The 22,939-nt window shown below is 51.6% G+C and overlaps 1 protein-coding gene across 1 annotated transcript in view; it reads left to right on the top strand.

Annotated features, from left to right (window-relative positions):
• Positions 1-2: 2 nt before the first annotated feature.
• Wnk2 (WNK lysine deficient protein kinase 2) overlaps positions 3-22,939 on the top strand; it is a gene marked incomplete at its 5' end in the record, with an annotated part of 108,348 nt that continues 85,411 nt past the window's right edge. Inside the window, one exon of the mRNA XM_013349139.2 lies at positions 3-395. Within this exon, the coding sequence (XP_013204593.2) occupies positions 3-395 (393 nt within the window). The remainder of the gene's footprint in view (positions 396-22,939) is intronic.

The following is a 22,939-nucleotide window of genomic DNA, read 5'->3' as shown; positions in this document are numbered from 1 at the left end:
CCGCGCCTGCCGCGCCCGCAGCGCCATCTGGCTCTTCGGGTGCCCCCTCGGACCCCGGTCCAGAGCGAGCGGTCACGCAGGAGCCAAGCCCGGATCCCACCACCGCCTCAGCCACAGCCGAGCCGGCCCCCGACGGCGGCCCGCGGCAGGAGGAGGCGCCAGCCCCAACCCAGGAGGACGCTGGAGCCACCGAGGCGAAGCCCGAGCCCGGGCGCGCACGCAAGGATGAGCCTGAGGTGGAGGAGGACGACGAGGATGACCTCAAGGCCGTGGCCACCTCCCTGGATGGCCGCTTCCTCAAGTTCGACATCGAGCTGGGCCGAGGCTCCTTCAAGACGGTCTACAAGGGACTGGACACGGAGACGTGGGTGGAGGTGGCATGGTGTGAACTGCAGGTGAGTGTCGGTACCCACAGGTGGGCTGTCCGCAAATGCGTCCTTGGGTGTGTCCTTGCTCTTGCACAGGGCTTTAGCAGCCCTTGGGGATGGTGATGACTGGTATTGTCACCCCCTGTGTGGGTGTCCGGCAAGACATGTGTCATGTGTATGGAAACCCTGTTGGTGCTGTTTCTGGACCTGTCACAGGTTGAGGCTTGTCATCTTGGAGGTCAAGGCTGGCTATGTGCTGTGCCAAGTTGTGCCCACGGTGACAAAGACACTGTAGTGGGCAGTGGAGCTAAGTCCTGTTAGCCCCTGCCCCTTGGAGGTCCTCAGAACCCACTTTTATTGACTCAGTAGAGACTGGAGGTCGTGAGAGAAAAGGCAGCGTCTGGGCCCTTTTCTAGGTGGCTTGGAAGCTCCCAGCTGTCCTCCGATTAGCATCTTCCTTTGCCCTGTAAGGTGTAGGTGTGATAGCTGCAGATGCCTGCAAGGGCTTCCTCTGACTCAGGAGTGATGCTTGGTGGCTTGGGGCCCTGCTGGCCAAGGCCTAGAAGCCCGTCAGCAGCTTCCTTGTGCTCTAAGAGCCTGGTTTGTTCACAAATGAGGTGTGTGAGTGAAAAACCATGAAAAATGCCTGCCTTCTCTCTTTTTCTCTCCCCCTTCCTCTCCCCTTCCCTCTCTCCCCTACCCCGTTATTCCTTCCATCTCTATTTCTATCTCTGCCTCTTTTTCCCTTTCTTTTTGGAAGCAGAGGCTCAGCATGCATTTTTCATAACCTTGCCCTCACGTTAGCTGTATCAGGCCTGGCCCTGAAGATTATATAAACCGCAACCCTAGCCGTCCTGGGGCCAGCCTTGGAAGAGGAGGCAGCTCCTGTCACAAGGGGTGTTTACAGTCCCTCCCTTACTGGGAGGGAGGGGCAGCTGTCAGGCAGGGGCCAGCTGGGAGAGTGCTGGCTGGTGGTGTAAGCTTACCCTGCTGGCCTGTAAAGTTAGCTGGCCTTCCAGGGCTGGTGCATCCTGGGCAAGCCTGGGTGAGCTGGGTGCCAGGGCTGCCATCCACTGAAGGATGCCTGTACTTTGGGCCCAGAAATGGGATTCAGGTGCCATGTTCTTGCGCCTGCAGGGTGCTCAGCATGCGTGTACGAGCTGGGCTCATTTCGAAGGTGTTTGAACTATCAGTCATTCAAAGCCCTTTTCTCCTCACTGCCCTTCGATTCTGTCATGACAATACGGCATTTCATGAGAGAGTCAGTGGTGTCTTTGGGGACTTTCAGCAAGAGTTGAGGTTCTTTCTCTCTCAGGGTTCCTATGAGAATCACCCCTGTCCTTTGCCTGGCATGTCCTAGACCTTGCAGAGAGGCAGCCTTGATGGTGCAGAATGGGTGTGGGTGGTGGGGAGCATGGCCTATGGCTCAGGATCTGGGAGTGTGCCCAGTGCCCCTGCCACCTGAAAAGGCACAGAGGAGAGGATTCAGAAGGGGAGATGATTCTCTGTTCTGGAGAATGGCATGATTCTTGGCTCCCCATTTTCCTGCTCTTGCCAGATGACCGGTGTGGCTCTCTGAGCACCTGGAATGTCACTAAGGGTAGAGGTCAGAGAAGGTGCTATGGCGGGCTGGATAGGAGATAGACTTCCATAGTCCAAGCCTGCCTATCTGACCGGGGCATTGCGAGGGGGAGGGGGGGACGGATGGACGGACGGATGGACGGACTCTTGTTAATTCCCCTTCCCTTTAAGGCAACACGTCAGTCTTGACCTTGTTGTGGGCGGGGCAGCAGAAGGTGAGACCTGACTGGTAGCCTAGGGTCTTTGGATAGTTGGCTCTAGGTCAAAATGGGGTAGCTTTTGGACTTTAGTGTTGTCCCTTGCTTGGGGAGACTGGAACCCCCCAGTAGGGAGGGAAACCGTCCTCACACCTGTTTCAGTGAGTGATGCTGTTCATGTTCAGCTCAGGCTGCCATGCATGATACGGGGTCACCTTCCTCTATCTGACCCACCCTGGGAAGGCTCACATGACAGGGACCTCCATCAACTTAGAGCCCTCTAGATGAGAGTCCCCACATCTTAAGTCATATCGATGATGGGATCATTGAATGACTGCTTGATATCAACCAGGAGGTGGCTGGATGTCGCAGGATTTGGGAGGATGGCAGAAGCCTGACTGAGTCATGGGAGAAGCCCACCCAGTTGCCCTTGTGTGGTGTCCTGGGCTGAGGAGATAGTGGGGCAACAGGATTCTACAGATACCCAGATCAGGCTAGGAGAGGGGAACCAGAGTCCTGGTCCTGGGTTGGGGTGTGATCCCCATCCATCATATGCACGCCAGCAGGGTATGGGCTATAGGTTTCCTGGTGTTGGACCCAGGAGAGAGCCTTGTTTATCCACCATGTACTGGGTTCTTCCCGAACCTCTGAAGTCTCCAGTGTTTCCAACTGTTGGGGAGGGTTCCTGGACTTTGGGTGGCATGTTGAAGGGAGGGTCTGCCAGGATGTTGTTTTCCTCCAGGGGAGGTTAGCCTCCACTGCCTTCTCTGGACACCCAAAGGGCTTCGGGCTGTTTACTCAGGTGCCCGCTGAGTGACGCTTCCTTTCCTCACCCCCAGTGGTGGGCCTAGCAAGGCCTCCACAGTGGTAAACTGCTGGAAGTCTCTTTCCAGGGTTCCCTGCCAAGGGGCGGAATCAACACAGTCACAGGCCTTGTGAGTAGCTTAGAGGACACTGGGTTCCCTTTAGTGACTCCGTGTTGAAAGGGTTTGACAGGGAGAGCAGTATGTGCTTGTTCCACATCAAGGGCAGGAAGATGGCCCACCTTCTCAACTGCAGACATGCCGAGCTGGAGCCTGGATTTTTTTTTTAAGCTGGGGGTGGGGAGACATTTAAAAATATTTTTACCCCGTTGTCTATTGTTTGAATGCACTTTACTCCTGCTAGTAGAGCTCCTTACAGTGGCAACGGAGGAAGCAAAATCATGCCCAGAATCTTCCTTCCTCATCCTTTTCCCCTGCTTTCTGGGAACTCAGTGTCTCCTGCTGTGTGACCCAGTCTGCCACAGAAGTCCTGCTGTGTGCTGCTTTTGCAGGGAGGGAACTGTCTCTAAGAGGGGTCTGAGCCAGGTGTAGGTCCTTTTTGTGAGGTGGAGGTGCGCATCCCTTGGTCCTGGTAAGCCCAGCTTGCCCCTAGCAGAATGGTATGAGGCCTAAGGAGGAAGTGTGGGGGCGGGAAGCTTTGTCTTCTCAGCCTGCGTAAGCCTTGCTTGCTAAGCAGGGAGAAGACAGCCTCAGGGTGCTCCAGCCCCTAAATGGGTCCTGCTGTGTGTTATGGGCACCTAGAAGAGCTTTGTGCTTCCACCTCATGCTCTGGCCAGATGTACAGTGTCTTCAGCTGCCAGTGCTGGGAGCAGGTGTCACCAGGGCTCATCCTGTGTGGCTTATGCCTTGGAAGACAACTCAAGTACCCCTGAGACTTTTTAAAGGGTCCTCTCTGCCTTCACGGCACATCTAGGTGAGATGGAAGGTCCAGGCCCAGGGCTGGGAGAGCCCCCAGGGTCATGCTGTGCTGTGATAACCTTGTGCAAGAGGCCTGGCTGCTAACTTACCTGCTCTCGTCCCTGGCCCCATGGTGTGGGAACAGGAGGCAGTGAGCCACCATCCCAGCAGGCAGTGGTGCTTGTAGGGAGAGGACACTCCGAGACAGCCTGGCCTGATTTGGCTGGCGGTCACCTGGCCTTCTTCCTCTCTTTTTGTTTTTTTAATCCCCTGAGTGCCTAATTTTATTCAAAGAGCTATAATTGACAACTGGTCTGTGTTAGCGCTGAGCTCACCTCCTTCATGCATGCTGACCGCAGCCTTGGTTTGGTTGGTGGGAAAGGTTGGCTCTGGCTGCCTGAATGGCCTGTGGGTATGGCTTTCCTATCAAGTGTAGAAATGTGGGCACCTGTACTTGGGCCCCTCCCCCATCCTCACTCCTGAGTGGTGGTGCGAGGTGTGTGCGGCGAGCCACATGGTCGGCTACGGTGAACAGCAGTCCAGGCTGCGGCCATCGTTCCTGGAGTGTGAGGAGGCCAGGCACCCGTAGAGGCAGGTGCTTCGACAGATGGATGCAAACCTGATGGGTGTTCTCAGAGGCTCAGGCCTTTGCAGGTGCCCGGCTGAGTCTGATTTAAGGCCAGATCTCCGTGTGACTCAGGCAATGATGGATCTTTTTCTTCTCAGTCCCCATTGAGGACCCGTCTCACCCAGGAGGGTAAAAGGGCACGTGCCGTTTGTCTGACCTGCTGTCCTTGAGCTGGTGTTGCTACAGCTCTGGTTTCCCAGTTGCCTGTGAGGCAGCTAGATCCACTTCCCGTGGCGCTGGCCTGGGACACTGTGCAGATAGTCGCATCTCTCTCTGCTCTGTCTGCGTGGGCCCTCTAGGACATCGCTGAGCGCTGAACCCTGGATTTTCCTCCTGTTAAACATGGACAGGGTGTGCAGTCCTAAGACTGAGGCCCAGGCAACCTAAGGTAGTTACTGAGATAGCTGATAGGCCAGGTGGGGATTTGGGGAGGGGCCACTGAGGCCTGGAGGAGTTCAAGGTGTTGTGCGATTGGCTGGGCCCTGAACTGGGAACAGCCACAGAGCCTGGGTGTGGGCGTGCTGGCAGTGAGGATTGGGCTGGTGACTACAGGGTCCAGAGGCGGCTGAGGCAAGGATGGCTCCTGTGTACTTGGCCACGTGAGGACCGGGCAGGCTTTGAAGCTTCATGTTTGTAGGGTGCCAGGAAGGGCAAGGCTCTGCGGATGAGTTGCTACCCAGGAGGTAACCTCAAGAAAAAAAGGGAAGATGATGGTCTTGAACAGTGGTTCTCAACCTATGGGTCATGATGCCTTTGGGAGGGTCACATATCAGATATTTACGTCACGATTCATAGCAGTAGCAAAATTACAGTTTATGAAGTAGCAACAAAATAGCTTTATGGTTGGAGTTCAGCACAACATGAGGAGCTGTATTAAAGGGTCACAGCGTTGGGAAAGTTGAGAGCCACTGTTCTAAAGGATCTGAATGACCCCGGTCAGTAGTGCAGACTTCTATGCTCATTGGTCAGGTTGGCTTTTGTTCAGTCTGGCCCCTAATTCCAGGCCTGGGACCACCCCAGCGAATGGATCAGGTCATGAGCCAGGAGACACAGAGAAATGTCTGCAGATCTGAGAATGCTGTGGTGGGGACTTCGAAGACTTGTGGGAGGGAGGGGTGAATCATTTGGACTGGACACCTAAGTAAAGGCCCAGAACGGGAGTCCTTGCATAGATGGCAAGGCAGTTAGATGGGCCCCAAGGGCAGCCTGGAGGCGTGGTCAGGACTTTTGTCGGGGTGTTCTGAGCAGAGGAGAGGGCAAGAGTACATGGCAGGGAGCCAGCCAGGAGGGTAGGGCGGAAGGCAGGGTCAACTCTGGTGTACTTGATTGTGTTAGAGCGCGATTTGAAGGTGGAGAAGGTGGGAGCGGAGGACATGGTGGGGACTTGGGCCAGCAGAATACAGGACCAAGTTTTGCTGGCAGAACCTGCTTTTGGGAGCTTCAGGTGTAGGTGCAGCCATGGAGCGTGAGGTGGGAGGTCGTGGTGGTGGTGGTGGTGGTGTGTGTGGGGTGTCTGAGCTCTAGTGGAGGCCAGGCCTGAAGGGAGGTTCTTAGAGGCTCTGCCGGTCCTGGTGGCGCCTCAGGACAGGTGTGAGTTCTGTCCATTGTCATACAGGAGGGGAAAGGGTTTCCTCACTGCGTGTGCTGTCACAATAAGGAAGTACATATACTGTGACCTCTGTTGTCATTCTCGAGCCTTCTATGTTGCTAGCCAGCTATCCAAGACAGCTTCGCAGTCTGAGCAGTGCTGGGCTGTTTGGCGTGTTCAGCGCTGGCTGCTCACCTTCCAGAAAGCTCAGTCTTACTTGTGGTTCTTCTGTGCCCTGTGGGTGTCTCTCAGGGCTTGTGGCTTGGACCTGGCTTTGGGCCGAGGCTGCAATGTGTTCAGTGTGAGTGCACAGGGCCCAGGTTACTGCAGTAATGGAGGAGAACTTGACCTGGTCCAGCGGAGGTTTAGGCTGTATGTCTGGTCTCCTTTGTGGTCTGCCCTGGGCCAGCAGCTGCGGTGAAACCCTTGTGTCTTTTTGCAGAGCTGAGATAGATCCTAGGGCCTCAGCCAGTGCTGCCCTGAGCAGTGGTAGAAAGGGGGCTTTGGGAACGTATAACCAGGTAAGATATGCGACCAAAGATTCTGGCCCTATACACATAGATTGTGTGTGTGTGTGTGTGTGTGTGTTGGGGGGCTTGCCATCTGGTGGGTACCTGCTACTGAGAGCCTTAGTGTTTTTACCTTGGGGTAGGGGCACGATACGATGCTGGCCAACTCTCTGAACTGCATCCCATAGAGCATATGGATGGACCTACATTGACTCTCTTCCCACCTTCATAGTAAACAACAGTTTGTAGCTATGGAGGGCGAGTTGATCCTGGCAAGGCTGAGCCCCAGTTCCCACCTTGGGGTGGGGGAACAGAGCCTGGGGTGCTGGGCTGTACCAGCCTCATCATCCAGGTTGCAGATAAAGGCTGGGGCAAGAAGCACAACAGCTGGGGTTTCCGAAGGCAAGTCAGAACCTGGATATGGCCCCTGATACCCCAAGGCTGCAGGCTTCTACAGGCTGGGGTGGGTGGCTGCAAACTCCCTGCTTCTCGGCGTTTTAAAGTCCAGTTTTGTTGTTGGTTCCCAGACCATTGGATTACTACTTCCAAGGTAGCATTCATTAAATATATGTAGCAAGTCTTTCTCTGTCCTGCCAGTCAGCTCCCAAATAATGACACGGAGACTTATTATTAATTATGAAAACCCAGCCTTAGCTTAGACTTGTCCTACTAGCTCTTATAACTTAAATTAGCCTCCTTCTATTAATCTGTTTTACCGAGTCACTTTTTACCTTTCTTTCATTCTGTATATCTGACTTTCTTGTCTCGTTGGCATCTTGCTGACATAATTTGCATGCTTAGATGATGCTTGCTGGTTTCTCTCTCTGCCTGGAAGTCCTGCCTATACCTCCTGCCTAGCTATTGGCTGTTCAGCTTTTTATTACACCAATCCTAGCACAGCCGTACATCATCACACAGCATACAAATATCCCACAACAAATATATATTAGAACTGTGGAAAAGAATAAAAGAGAAGCAATCAAGAAAGTGTGGTGTTGAGAGAAGGGTAGACAAATCAGAAGAATAGAAGAGAGAGCTTAGAAGGCCCACACAGAGAAAGGTGATGGCTCTGATAAGGCAGCTCTTTTTAATAGAGTAGTGAGAGGCTTTTCAACAAATGGTGCTGGGGACAGGTGGACCTTCAAACCCAGGGCTGTGGCTCAGCATGGTGCTTGCCAGGTGAGGAGAAAGAACATACACATTTGAGACCAACAGCAAGCTACACAGGGCCTAGAGTGCATGCCCTTCTGAAGAATCAACCTAAAAAGGATCACATCTAAGTCTAAAATGCTCAGAAGCTAGACAAAATCCCAGGCGATCTTGGTTTTGGCCATGACCTTTTAGATGCCACACCTAAGGCACAGCCTGTGACAAATAATTGATAAGCTGAGCTTCATTAAAATTAAAATCTTGTCTGTGAAAGACACAGTCAAGAGGATGAAAAGAGCAGCCACGAACTGGAAGAGACTGTTGACCAATACCTCAATAAAGGAATCCAAAACATACAGAGAAGTTTTTAGAACTCAGCAATAAGAAAATAACCAGACTGAAAAAAATAATAAGGTGTTGGTGGTACAGTCAGGAGGCAGAGGCAGGCTGGTCTGAGTTCAAGGCCAGCCTGGTCTACAGAATGAGTTCCAGGACTGTCAAGGTTACACAGAGAAACTCTGTCTCAAGGAAAAAAAAAACCAAAAATAAATAAATTTTATTAATTAAAAAAAAGTAGGCTAAAGGCCTAAATGTACACCTGTCTGAGGGAATGCTCATACGGCCACTAAACATGAAATTATGCTTAGTATAGTGTGTTGCCAGGGAGAGGCAAACTTAAGTCCCAATGAGAACACACCGAACCCCTGTTAGAATGGCGAAAGCCAGAACAGCTGACACCACCACCTGCTAATGAGGACATGGAGCAACTGAAGGGCTCCCTCATCACGGATGGGAATGGAAAGTGGCAACCCAGCAATCTTCCTCTCAGTATTTACTCTGTCTCGCATTGAAAGTTACAAACCCACATTAAAAACCTGTTCATGAATGTTGTTGGTGACAGCTGCGTTTGTAAGTGTTAAAACACAGAAGCCCCCATCTTCCAGTAGATGAGTATATTTTGTGGTATGTCCAGAAAGTGGAGTATACCTCAGCACTAGAAAGAACAGAGCTGTCAAGTCATGAAAGACAGGGAAGAATCTTAAATGCGTATGGGTAATGAAGACACTGACCTCCGATGGATCAACCTCGTGCATGCTCTAAAAGGCAAAACCAAGGCTGGCAAGGTGACTCAGCAGGTTGAAGCATCCAGATTTACAGAGAAAACTGACCCCTGACCTCTGACCTCTTTATGTGTGCCTTCTCCTAGTAAATAAACAAATATAATTAAAAAAAATAAGCTTAACAAAGAAGGCAAAGTCATGGAGGTAAAATAGAGATAGAAAGTAGGGATAAGTGGGGACGGCCAGAACACAGTGAGGCCGTTCTGTGTGACAGTGTTGGCGGCAGGTGGCTTTAACTTGTCTGAGGGTACAGGGTGTACGGGAGCTGTCAACCTTGACCAGTGTTTCCAGGGAATAATGACATGTCTATTTTGGCTTGTTGCTTGTAATAAGTGTGCCATTCCTATGGAAATTTTCCAGCACAGGGAACTCCAACCTTCCAGAACCCAGCACTTCTCTACAAAATGGGGTTTATGAAGAAAGAGGAGCCTCTCTCCATCAGAAAAGGTCACAGAAATAAAAAGCCACCTACTGTCCAACAAACACAGCTACCTTGATTGTTTTACCTTCCAGTGCTCTGCATGCACGCAGGGTTGACAGCTGTCAAGTCTCTCTTGATTTGTTGCTGTTGAGGGCTTCTGTTCCATGATTTTCACCTGGCTCAGGGATATGGCCCAGGTCCTGAGGAGATGTTTCCTGAGAGTGTAGCTCAACTCTTCTCTGGGTAGGTAGATAGACCAGCAAGGCAGCCCTGGGTCAGGGACTCTCTCAAACAACTGTGGCCCTCACCTTAATGTTTGAGAGCCAGCTATGTCCTAGAGTCCCTGGACCTCGCTGTTCTGGCCAGGAGCAGGATCCCCACCGGAGGGCGAGAGAAGGTGGTGAGAGAGAGGCTCAGGGCCTGCAGTCCTGGAGGCTTTGCCTAGGGTGGCTCCAGGGTTTTCTTCAGCAGGGAGCCCTTAGCCCAGGCCTCAGCTCTACAGGATCTGAACATACCAGCTAGGCTGAGCATGGTCACAGGCAGGAAGGAAAGGCTTGGATTTGATGGGAACTCCCTTGGGTGCGGAGATCCACCTATGCGCCCATCAGTCATGAAAAAACTCCACTTTCAGAGATGAGAAAGGCTCAGTTGGAAGGATCCTGTGAAAGGTCACTTGGCAGAGCAGTGTCAGATGGCATGGCCCACAGTATCTCTGTTGCTTGAATGTCTTGCATGTATTCAAAGTGTGGCTGCAGAGAGAGGCCTGGGGAGTTCTGGGTCAGCCCACTGTGCTGTGAAGTGCTGGGCTGTCTGGGAGAGTGTGGCTTACCTACAGTCTTCCATTTCTGTGCAGGGTGTCTCCTGGCCAGGGTGGGGAGGTATGCACTGGTGGAGGGGGCTGGTGTTGGAGGTATTCTCGTGATATTTCCCTGCATCTCTGCAAGTGTGGGCTGTCCTGCACGAGTCAGTGGTGCCGTTAATAGCATGCCTTGGCCTTGTGACCTCTGTGCGTCTCAGGCCAGATGTCCTGGAAGGGCCCCCCCCCCCCTCCACTGTCCTTCGTGCCTGACTCTCAGTGTATATGCTTTTGAATGGGTTGGGAAGACTTTCAGCTGTGAGCCTACTGCATGCTAATCCTAGGCCATGCCTGGAATCTGAAAGCTAGAGAGAGCCAGATTAAGGGCAGCTCACCAGTGTTGGTAGGGGGCACAAGACATTTCTTCTTTCTCTTTTAACTCTCCTCATCCACGCTGACATTTGACCTTCTTCTTCTTTTTTTCAAGGCAGGGTTTCTCTGTAACAGCCCTGGCTGTCCTGAAACTCACTCTGTAGACCAGGCTGGCTTAGAACTCGCAGAGATCCACCTGCCTCTGCCTCCCGAGTGCTGGGAGTAAAGGCATGTGCTACTACACACACCACTACACCTGGCTTGTGTTTTAATTCTTACAGGAAAATCTTCATAGGTATCTTCTTTGATCTTTCTGGCTGCAGGAGAATCTGTGGTCTTCTGCTACGGGGGTGTCTGGGGAAAGGCTTTATTTGCATGACTGTTTTTGGTTTGTTACCTGAGACTGAGTACCCTGGATGCCCAGGATGGGGTAGCAGACTGTGAGTAATTTCTCCCTCTATGGGAGTGTTGGTGCTGTGTGCAAAGGAGCCCTCATCCACCTGGGTAGGTCCCAAACAGAGCAGCGCACCTGCTAGCTCGCCTGTCTGGCCTTATGCACACCTGGCCGCCGTGGGCATCTGCAGGCCCTAAGGCTGCTGTTTTCGCCCGCATGCCCTGATTCTTGTTCTTCATCCCCGTCTGGGCCTCATTGCAACTTTTTCCTCCTCCTAACATTCTAGTTTCCATTTCTCTCTCACTTTCAATGTCTGAAAATCCCTAGCTACTGGCAGAGTGGAGTTAGGAGTGGAGTGTTGAGAATCTCCATCGCTGCATTTCTATGCGTATTATCTGACCCACTTTGGCTTCCTCCTTGAATACTTCGGCAAGCCTCTCCTGACAGGAACAGGGACAGGTCCCCACAGAGCTTCTGCAGGGTCACGCCCAGGGCCCAGGTGGGTGGATCTGTTGAATGTGTCTGGTGTGTGGCTTTGTGATTCTCATGATTGCTCTCTTTGGGTTCCCTGTTTGCTCCTGGAACCTCATCTGTGGAGAAACTGGTGTAGTGTTTGGTTATCACATCTATTTTAATCTAGACTAGTGGTTTTCTACCCTCTTAGTGCTATGATCCTTTAATACAGTTCCTCAGGTTGTGGTGACCCTCTATCATAAAATTATTTTGTTGCACTTAATAACTGTAGTTTTGTCACAGTTATGAATTATAATGTAAATATTTGATATACACGATATCTGATATGTGACCCCTGTGAAAGGGTCGTTTGACCCTCAAAGGGGTCCCAACCCACAGGTTGAGAACCACAACCGTTTTCCCCCTTTTCACCCCCAGTTAGCCTTTCAATGTATAGAGACTCCGCTGGTTCTGTCTGGTGTTTCTGGTCAGTGGAGTTGGACTGTATGTCTCTGGAGCAGCTGCCACGGGGTGCTGCACGTGCAGGTCACAGGGCTGGCCAAGCTGCTGTCCCTGCGGAGACCTGAGCACTTCTAACCCAGAAATAGCCATGCTAACACCCATGGACGCCATGTACCCTGGAGACTGAGCAGCTCCCATTTTCCTTTCTGAGGAGGAAGCAGAGGGACACTAGGGTGGTTGTTCAGTCTTACTTCAGGCACCTGCCTTGAACCCAAGACTGTGATGGAGCCTGCTGGGTAGCAGGCTGCTGCTGTTCTGGGGCCGCAATGTTCTGCGTTGACTTTAGGGTGCTGCTAGCCTCCTGGCACTCTGAGCTCCTGGTTAGGAGCCCTGGATGAGAGATCTACCTGTCCCGGTCCACTGACTACTGGTAGCACCCCTGTGACTTCACAGGATGCCTGGCCCACCTGATCAGGGCAGAATATGTCTGAGATGTTCCTCTTCTATCATTCCTGGACCTGCTTCATTGGGATGACACCCTAACAAAGGAGCCACAACCAAAAGGGGCTCTCTCTAGGGAAGGATTGTTTTTTTGGCACCTACGACCTCCTTCCTTGCTCTGATGTGACTGTTGTCTGATGTCATCCTCCTGGAAAGTCTTTCCGGGTCATGCTCACTGCATCCTTGCTGACATACACAGAGGTCTCATCAATTATCCAAGGCCATCTCCATCCACCCTAGCCCTACCTCCCACCTGAGATTGGTTGAGCAATGTGGGCCCAGGTCCACTACATTGTAAATTATGCCTGGGCCAGCCGTACCTGTTGTCACCTTGCTGGAGGGCCAGGGGTGATTAGAGACTGTGCTTAGCCCCTACCTCTGCCTTTCCAACTGACCCAAACTTCTGTGCTCAGGAGAATTTCCTCATCTTCTGGGGTATAGTCTCTGCCTGACTGTGCCTCTGGGAAGATGGCTAATGTCTAGAGTTTAGGGTGTCTCCCAGCTGTTCTCATGCCTTCAGGGTCTCAATACAGCTCCTGTTCTCTTGCCTGAGCCTAACCTTGGACTCCATTACCCCCTTTGGCAGCAGGGTTTGTCCTTCTGGCAGTCAGGGTGTGTTGTTCGGTGCATTTACATCTTTACTTCAGGAGGCCATATTGCTGGGCCAGTCAGCAGCGAGCTGCCAGCATCGCTTCAGACAGGCCCGAGTGTTTCTTCTCTTTAGTAGTTAGTTTTGGCAGAGGCGAGAGTTTGGCCTCTTTGGATGGAGTGTGGAAAACACAAGGTTGGTGGGGAGTGAGGAGGCACAGGGGTCTGTGTCACTGTCCTTCACTCTTGGGGTAGAGTTTCAGAAGCCCTGTGATCCCCAAGCCTTTGGGACAGTGTCAGGGGCTGGGCAAGTGCTAGAGCTGACAGGTCGTTGCTGAGTGAGGTTGCTTCCCTATGGAGAGACTGTGGGGTTAAGAAAGCATGCTGAGAACTCTGCCTGCTGCGCCTGTGTGGGCACCTTTGTCTCCAGAAAGCCAAGGTCCACTAATGCTGTGCTGGGAGGTGGGAAGCGGGTCCACGTTCTGCTTGCTGGCCTGCTGTACTGGCCTGGTAGGTGTGGTAGGTGCTGTGTGTGGGCCTTTACCAGAGGAGGAGTTGCTACTGCCTTTTATAGGAAGTCTCATGTGGACAAGTTAAGGTAGTCGGGTGGATGTTGGGAGGTGTTATTCAATGGGGCACCATCAGGGCTTTGAAGTTTGTCCTGGGGTTTCTATATCATTTGCCCATCTTTGTGGAGTTGGGGACATATGTAGTGGTGGCCCATAGCCTATCCCATCTGAAAATGAACGTTCATCTTTGGAAGTTCAAGGTGAAAGAGAATGGTGGGTGCTGGGGCTGTAACCCAGTTAAGAGAGTGTTTGGCTAGCATGTGAGAAGTTCTGGGCTCATTTCCCTAGCATGGAGTAAACCAGGTGTGGTGTGTATACCTGTAATCCTAGCACAAGCACACAGAGGTAGAAGAGGTGGATCAGAAGTTCAAGGTCATTCTTGGCTACGTGATGAGTATGAAGCCAGTTTGAGATACGTAAGACCCTGTGTCCCACATCCCCCCCAAAAAGTGTTCCTAGGGTGGTCCTTCCTTCCCAGAAGAGATAAGGCAACTGTAACAGATTGAGGAGCAAGTGTTGCAGGAAGCTTTGGGGGAGGTGCTCCCTCTGAGTGCTCTCCGCAGGTGGTTTATGCCCTTGTCACTTCCTCTCTGTGGCAGAACTCATGGGAGCAGGGCCAGAGTGCCTGCTCCGCTGGCTGATAGCCCTGGCTGGGTACCTTCTCCTGAGAGCTAGGACCTAAGCCCCAGGTGAGATGTTGGCTGAGGCCCAGAGAAAGCACCAGCTGGAGTCTCCCCCTTCTCCACTCCGTGGCTGCCTGCATCTGTGTTTACCGCTCCCCTTTCCCCCAGCTCTGTCTCCCCTTGCCCTAGGAAGAGCCTGCGAGGTTCGCTTCTGGTCTGTCTGAAATGGCCTGTCAACCTCTGTAAATATTTGATGACCGCAGTGATAGAAAGACAAAGACCTGCTCTGTTCCCTGCAGGGGAGTGAGATGGTGACATTGGAACGTTCCAGCCCCACTGGCTGCTTCCCTGATGGCTTGTGGATGGTTTTCAGGCAGGTTCTTTGTGTCTGTTCACCCCAGGCCAGAAGAGAGCCCCTCCGCCTGCCAGGGCGAGCAGTGGCAGCTGCCAGCTTTCCACCTGGAGTGCTGACTGGGTGGGGAGGGGAGGGGCTGGGCCTGGCTCAGGGTCTCATTCTTCTGACCGTTTGGCCTTGCCCACTGGGCTAGGTTTAGGAAAAGGAATGGTGGTGACCTGAGCATAGCAGGCCACCCTTGCTCTGTGGCCTGTCCTGGCCTCCTGTGTGACTGTGTGTGTGGACCACGCTGCTTGCACATGTGTGCACACATATATGTATATGCCCTCTCCTTAGCTTCCTTGGGAACAGACCTGCCTTGGGGTGCTTCCATGGTAATGAGGAGCCTTTTCAGGAGGCTTTATGGAGGGGCCACCTGTCCCATGGGCCCAGGGGACACTATGTGTGGGGGAGGAGCTGGAACTCCTTGGAGGCCCTGGGGCTCTGTAATGGGAAGGTGAACATTTACACAGCTGACAGTCTTTAGACAAAAGCCTCTGCGTCTTTTCTCTCATTTGCGGCTGGGGCTTTGGCAGGCTTCCTGGTGGAGGCTGAATCACAAGGGTTAAAGCTGTGATGATTGTGAATGGCCAGCCGGCATGTCCTCCCTGCTCAGCAGGAAGGTTTTCCGGGCTTTGGGGAACATCAAGGTATGTGCAAGCTATTCTTGGCAGACACTCACAGTTGGAGGGGGCGCTACAATTCTGCAGACTTAGTAGTGTTGGGATTCATGGTGGGGACGGTTCTTGGCTGCTCTGCTCTTGTAGGGTTCCTATAGGAACTGTGTTCTTGTCTCCAAGGACCGTATCTGATGGCATTTGCCAGGTGTCCAAGCTGGTGTTCAAATGTCCAAACTGTCAGGGTCATGTCCTGGTGCACAGTGCTAAGACGGGGGGCTGAGGCTTGAGACTTCGCAGCCTGGTCATGGGCAGCAGTGTCCTTGGTGGGCAGCTTGGGTACAGGGCTTCCATCTGACTTGAATTGGGAGCCTAGAGTGGCTTTGCTAGCTTAGCTGCCTGAGGATTCAGGGCTCGACATAAATTCACAGAAAGCCCAGCAAGAGGCCTGGCACAGGGAAGCTGCAAGAGCAAGGCAACCTCCCGGTAGGCAAGTACCTTCCGTGAGCCCAAGGTCTGAGTGTTGCAGAGAAGATGATGATGGGTGATGGCATATGCTCTGCGGCATGGACTGGAGTGGCAGCACGTCAGGGCCCAGAGAGTGCCACCAGGAGGGCACGGAGTGTGGTAGGCATGTCTGACCAGTGTAGCAGGGCTGTAGGGCTGAGCAGCTGGCTGGTGTAGCCCACCTTCCCTCCAACTCTCCCAGGCAGGGCTGCAGAGCTGTGATCCTGCCTTGGGCCGAGATCAAATCAGAGCAGGTCAGGCAGGACACCTTAGGCCAGCTAAGGCTTGGTGGGTAAGGGAGCAGGGCTGTCTGAGAGAAGCCTGACCTGCTAGGCTACCGTCTGAAGTGTGCTGACAGATGAGCATTGTGCTGGCCCTTTCATCCCCAGATCCTGTCTCCCTCCTGCTACTTGGCCATCAGATTCAGTGCAGAGCTGATTCCCCATGGCTTCATTAACAGATCGTTTATACCAGTGTTTAGGGATACAAGTCATGGTTGAGAGGGCTCTGTTCCTCTTCCCAGGGTCAGAGGCCCTCAGCATATTGTATAGGCTGGCCCTTGTACCCTTTGGCCTCTCCGGGGCTTGGGGCTATGATGAAGATGGCATGGATGAAGCCCTGTGTCAGAAAAGCGAATGGCTGTGATGGACCAAGGCTGACACTCAGGCTCTACCTAGAACCCCTGTCACTTGGGGAGACTGCCTGAAGGCCAGCCTCCTCTGTACCCTCCAGTTCCCTATCCATATAGTGTCCCATTGACTTCCTCTCTGACCCCTTCAGCTATAGGATCAGGCCTCTCCCACCCCTGTCAAACATGCTGATTCCCCTCCCCCTTCATTCTCTAACTGCTCTGACCAGCCCTTTTCTGTCCCTCTGGCCCTTCCTGCGGCCTGTCTGGAGCCTGGTCTCCATAGCAACAGTTGCTGCTGTGGAAGCTGGCGCCCGCTGAGTCTCATCCCGTGGGGAGGTATTTTTGGCACTGCTGAGGGATTTTATTTTATCTTTGGTGTTGACTTTTACTCTGGGTGGCACAGAGCTGGGGCAGTGCTGGAAGCATCTTGATGTGGGGGCATCTGGTCTTGGAGCCCCCCCCCCTTTTTTGTGGCACTTGCACAGGCCTGGTCTCTAAGGTTGATATGGATATATTTGGAGGTCTTGGGCCCCAGATATATCAGAGGACCCGAGTGGCACTAGAAATGGGTGCATATTGATGAAAAAAGGCACCGGGGAGGGTCAGATCCCTGGAGCAACCACAGCCTTGGGTCATGGCCCACTTCATAGATAAGAATAGGGGTGCCGTGAAGAATGGCGTCCTGCAGGGAAGGCAGATCTCAGAGCTGCTCTGATGCCTCTCTGCTCTTCTGCAGGGCTCCTGTAGGCATGCTCTGTGTGGTGCTGCTCTTTGTCCCCTACCAGGAGGTCATTTCTGCAGAGCTGCTCCTTTGAGATTGGTGGAAGTTTTGACAGACAGAGCGAGAAGAGAGGGGATATCATATGGTGCCTTCAAGCCACCAGCCGGTGTATGTGGGCCAGTGGATCTGGGACCCTCCAATCTCCATGTATGTTGAAGGAGGCTGCTTGTTTGTCCCGGCCACCCAGAACTGAAATAACCACACAGAAACAATATTATTTAAAACACTGCTTGGCCCATTAGCTCTAGCTTCTTATTGGCTAACTCTTTTTTTTTTGTTTGTTTGTTTTTTTTGGTTTTTTCGAGACAGGGAGCCTATCCTGGAACTAGCTCTTGTAGACCAGGCTGGTCTCGAACTCACAGAGATCCGCCTGCCTCTGCCGGGATTAAAGGCGTGCGCCTTTAATATTAATTTAACCCATATCTATTAATCTGTTGTATCACCACATGGCTGTGGCTTACTGGCTAAAGTTCCGGAGTCTGTCTCCAGCAGGGCTACATGGCTTCTCTCTGACTGCGCCCTTCTTTTTCCCAGCATTCATTTTGGTCCCCCCCCCCCCCCCCCCCAGCCTAGCTCTGTTCCCCTGTAGCTCTGGTATAGGCCCAAAGCAGTTCCTTTATCAACCAATGTTATTCACAGCATACAGAGGGGGAATCCCACATCACATGTACGCTGGCCTGGGAGAGTCAGGGCTAGGCGAGATCACCTTGGTTCCTCTCCTCGTCTGAGTTGCTAGTGACCGCCCAGCTCTGGCTTCTGGTTCATCGTGAGGATGATGGCCTTGTGGCTGATGAGGAGTAGGTGAAATGTCCTACAAGGTCCTAGGTGGATGCATGCCTGCCCACCCTGAGAAGCTGGCCCCAAACATAGTCCACTATGTTACTCTGCCCTGTGGTGAGCCCCTGGGAGGTCTCAAAAGGGACTGTCCCTCCTGAAGAGACATGAAGAGTCTGTCCTGGGGCCTCCCTTTGCCTCTCTTCCTCATCTCCCTGGGAGACGCATGTGGCTGCAGTTGGCTCTAGTAGAAGCCTGGGATACAAGAACTGTGCATCCTAAGGTAGGGATTGGGAACAGCAGTGAGCTGTGTCAGATTTAGGAAAGATGAGGTACCCCCTAGTCCTCTCTGTTACTCTGCTGGAATGGAGGCCACGGGGAGATATTCACAGCCCAACTCAACCTTTTCCAGACCCTCCCTAGACTTGAGAGGCTGTCCATACATGGATTGTTTAAATCAGGAGACTAGCCAAATGAGGAGCTAATTGAGGGCCTGGGCAACAAGTTCCTTAAAAAGAGCAGAAAACAGAAGTATCTAGCAGAGCTTACATTCACCCCTTGTTGGCAACTGGGCCTGTAGACCTCTATCTTGTCCTAAGACCCTTAGCTCAGATAACACCCCCTGGTTGTCGAATGATGGGTTCAGCCTGTCTTCGCCTGCAGTTCCTCCGTAAGGAGGGGATCCCCAGCTCAGCATCCTCACGGGGCATGTCCCTTGCCTTTCACAATCCATTCAGTAGGAAGCAGGTGCTCAGTCTATGCTCATGGCAGATGAGGCCACCCCCTCCTTCTCAGCTCCTCCAGGAGTAGCCTGACAGGTGGCTGAAACTTTGGGAGAGGCGGTCACGCTTTGCAGAAATGGCAATTCTCTTTCCAGTGAGTATATCGGTACAAACCCGAAGCCATTTATAGAGCAGATGCCAAAGGGAGCACTTGAGGAATTAAACTCCATGGTAACCTTGCGGTGGAAATGAAAATAGTCTCGCTGTAAACAATCCTCTGCTGCCTGGGTCATGGCCTGGGTCCTCACACTCCTGAGGCACTGGAGGACGCCTGCTCCCCCGCTCACCAGGTGCTGTCTTAGATTTCACCAACCTTTACAGATGGCAGAGAATTGGTGAGGCGTGGGAGAGCAGCCCCGTGAAGCCCCGTGCATCTGTGGAAGCTCAATTGTGACTTTCCTTTTATGTGTGAAGCTTGCCCTGCACCTTTGTGCTTGTTGTCTGGCTCCCCGTCCAGGGGCATCCTGAAGGTTCCATGGTCCTTTCTCAGTTCTCTGCTGGCTCCTCTTGGGTTTCTGGTTCATTCTGCTCTTGTAAGTATCACTACAGAGACAATTCCCAGGCAAGACCCAGAGCAGCGTGGTGCCTGAAGGTTTTCCCAGACGAGCCTGGAGCTGACAGTCCCAGGTGAGGGGATGCCTTGGCAATAGATGTCTTATGTCTTTGTCCAAGCGCCCCCACCTTGGACTAGGATGGGAGGTTTTCTCTTGCGGGTGGCATTTTTGTGTTAGCATTACCTGATACTTTGTAATTTTCCGAGAAATACTTTAGAAAACAGTAGAGAAAATGCATTGTCCTCGTGAGGACTTCTGCCTATGCGTCTGGCCATTGAGCTGGTTCCTCTCCCTGCGGTGTGTGCTCTGTGTTCTTGTCACAGATGTTTGGTGAGCTGCTCCCCACTAACTGAGTCTGCAGTGATTGTGGTTCTGGAGAGCCTGATGCCAGCCTGCTTCTGGAACTTTCCTAGCTTTGCTAACCCAAAGCTGCAGCAGCCTGTCTGTAAAATGTGACCCCTTGGAAGTAGCTTTTTTTTTCTTTCCAGTGGCCTCCAGGGAAAAGCTCTGGAGAGCTGGCGTGTGCGTGAAGACCTCTGATCTGAGGAGACTGGCCACCAGGCCAGGTCTGTCCCAGGTGGGATGGGGCTGAACTGCTGTAGGACAATCATTTGTTACCACGGTTGTGTTTGCCCCGCAGTGGAGGATGAACCTGAGCCTGGGTCAGTACGTGCTGGTTCTCATGCCCGTTGCCCACTTGGAATGTGGACGGATGATGACCTGACTGAACTCTACTGTACTTTGCTGCCAGTGACCTGGGATTTGGTGGGTAATAGTGGCCTTACGGTCACCCTTGGGCTTCACTCTCTGGAAGCAGACTTTGTAGTCAGCTCCAAGCCTTGGGGACCTCAGCTGAGAACAGCCTGGGGTCCTCTTGGTCTTGGTTTGTTCCTGCCAGTGGGTTGTGCTTAGGTCAAGGGATAACTTACATTGTGACAGAAGGGGGGCCCTTGTGTCCAACCACAAGATCTGCAGCTAGTCTGGGCATTGTGGTCACCCCTGGACCCCTCAGGTGAAGGTGGAGTTGAGTGAGTGCCTGTTATACCAAGTCTTTAAAGTCTTTAAAATTACATTTTCACATTTATTTATTTTGTGTGTATGCATACATGTAGAAGTCAGAGGACAATTTATAGGAGTTGATTATAGAGCCAGGGGATTGAACTCAGGTCATTAGGTTTGGCAACAAGTGACCTTACCTCTCCAGCTCTGATTTTTACCAAATCTTACCAAAGATTTGATTTTACCACAAAGGGGAAGCTAACTGTGCTTGAGGAGGTGGTGACATAACCTGATGTGTGGTATGTAACCCAGGACTGCAGCCAGACACGTGCTGTTGTATGCTGTGTGACAGAGTGGAAGCATGTGACATTGTGGTATTTGATGGAGCTTCTTAAACTGGGTTGTGGCCTCATGTAGATGTGACTTACTAGATTGGGGAAAATTTGGTAACAATGAAAGGTTTCTGGACATGAAGTGACAAAAAATTAATTCAAAATAAAACAGGAGTCCCAGGTGTTTCTGGCAGCCCTCACCTTTGTATCAAGTAGTTTTGTACTGTTGATGCTTTCACATTGGGAAATCGAGCAAAGCCCACCTAAAGTCCCTTGGTTCAACTGTGCTCTTGATCTGCAGGACTTTTCTGTGGTACAAAGTCTCTTGCCCTGGTAGGGATATAATGTAGCACAGGCTGCCGGAGACCTTGTTATGCAAAAAAACAAAACAGAAAAAAAAAGTGCTGTTTGTGTTACTGATAGGAGTTTCACAAAAAAACTGTTCAATGAATTTTGGCTTCAGGCTGGGGTAGAATTTCCAGCCGTTTTCTGAAAGGGCTTTAAACACACTTCTGCCGTGTTGCACTGTGGAGTTATGTGAACTGGCATTCTCAGCACTGACAATTATAAAATCAAATATCCGCTGTGAAAAATGCTGAAGATACTCCATCCCTCTTAGCATAGAATCTTCAGCCAAGATTTAATTCTGTGTGTAAAAATAAACAAGCACCCATCTCACTAGTATGAAAATGTGCTTTTTAAAATAGATAATATATATGTAATATGTACACATACATACATATACACTGTATGTGCATAGACATACCAACCAAAGGTTATATATACATATTTATGTGGGGTGTGTGCAGGCAATCATGTATGTGTCTACAATTATGTGGGTCAGACGTCGGCATCAGGAGTCTTTTTCAGTCATATTCCACTTTTATTTTTTGAGACAAAGTTACTCACTGAACCTGGAGCTCACTGATTTGGCTGGGCTGGCAGATGAGCCCTAGGGATTTGCCTGTTGCTGCCTCCCCAACACTGGGATTATAGATGTTCACGCCATGCCTGGCTTTTACTTGAATTCTGGGAATTCGAACTTAAGTTCTTTTAATTATCTATGCAGCAGATACCTTAGCAACTGGACCATCTCTCTGGCCTCTAAAGAATGACTTTAAAATGCAATTTCTTATGACTTATTTTCAGTCAGTATAAAAGATTTGCAGGCCTATTTTATATATCCACATTCCTGGAGTCACGTAACAGTTTCTCAGATGGAAATGGGTTAAGAAGCCCTGGTGTCGCCGGGTGGTGGTGGCGCACGCCTTTAATCCCAGCACTTGGGAGGCAGAGGCAGGCGGATCTCTGTGAGTTCGAGACCAGCCTGGTCTACAAGAGCTAGTTCCAGGACAGGCTCCAAAACCACAGAAAAAAAGAAGAAGAAGCCCTGGTGTGTGACATATGCCACATGGTGTGAGTTGTGACATGTGTGTAGAATGGAACTTGGAATGCAGGACAGGTAGGCAGCTGCGGAGGTTCCAGACTGTATGGCTGCCTAGTGTTCTAGAGCCTTCGTTTACAAGGAGGGGAGTCTGGGTCTAGGTGCTGACTCTAAACCTTGCTCGTTCTGTGCTCGCCTGAGGGTACTTAGGGAGGGGGCTAGGCTCCGCAGCTTCTCAGTCGCCCGCCCACCCACTCTCTTTTTCTGTCAGTCACCCACTTACTCCTGCAGTACTCAGTTACTCATTATTTACTATTCCTTCACTCGCTACATTCACTCATTCGTCTGCCCGTTTGTTCATTCATTCATTCATTCATTCACCCAGTCACCTGTGTATTTATTTAGTGAGCATTTGTTCACTCATCTGTTTTACATTTCATTTCCTTGTGCATCGTGACTCAGCTTCATCCGCTGACAGCCATTCACTCCTCATTCTCCATTCATTTCCTCGGCCATGTCTTTGGCATTCAGTGCCGTCTCATTATCCATTCTCTCTTCCGTTGTGCCTCCATGTTCGCTGCTCATTCACTCATGGTGTTTTCATTCACTGAGTCACGCGTATTCTCACGCCTGAGTTGCGAGAGGCACCCCGAGACCGAGCAGGGAATGAGGAAATGGGAAGGTCTTGAACTCTTCTTCCTGGGTTCATGTAAGCATCAGTGAAGTCAGCAACTGGGATAAAGAAGGGTTCTCTCCGTTCATTCTTCGGGCTTGGTGTGGCATTCCTGTCTAATGGGTCGTAATGATTGCGGATGGCCCAGAGAGACTGCCCTGTGTGACCATGTGGACAGTGTGCCCTGTATGTAAGGCTGCTGGACTCTTGGTTTTTTTTATACTTGCTGATTATGTCATTACAGCCAGAAAAACACCTCCAAGACCCGGGGAAGTGGTGCACGCAGGGCTCTGGACTGTCTGTCTTGTTAGCCACATGGTACAGGCAGCTGGAGTTGAGTTTGCAGGGCTCAGGTTCTGACCTGACACCTGTTGTTGAATCTGAATCTTGTTTCTCAAAGTGGGACGAGCATCAGCTTGCACGTAGGGCTGAGTCTTGAGAGCAGAATTCCTATCTCCAGGTCACTTAGT

The sequence above is a fragment of the Microtus ochrogaster genome, chromosome 16, assembly GCF_000317375.1.
Source record: "Microtus ochrogaster isolate Prairie Vole_2 chromosome 16, MicOch1.0, whole genome shotgun sequence".
Taxonomy (NCBI): domain Eukaryota; kingdom Metazoa; phylum Chordata; class Mammalia; order Rodentia; family Cricetidae; genus Microtus; species Microtus ochrogaster.
This window is presented reverse-complemented; position numbering and strand designations above follow the sequence as displayed.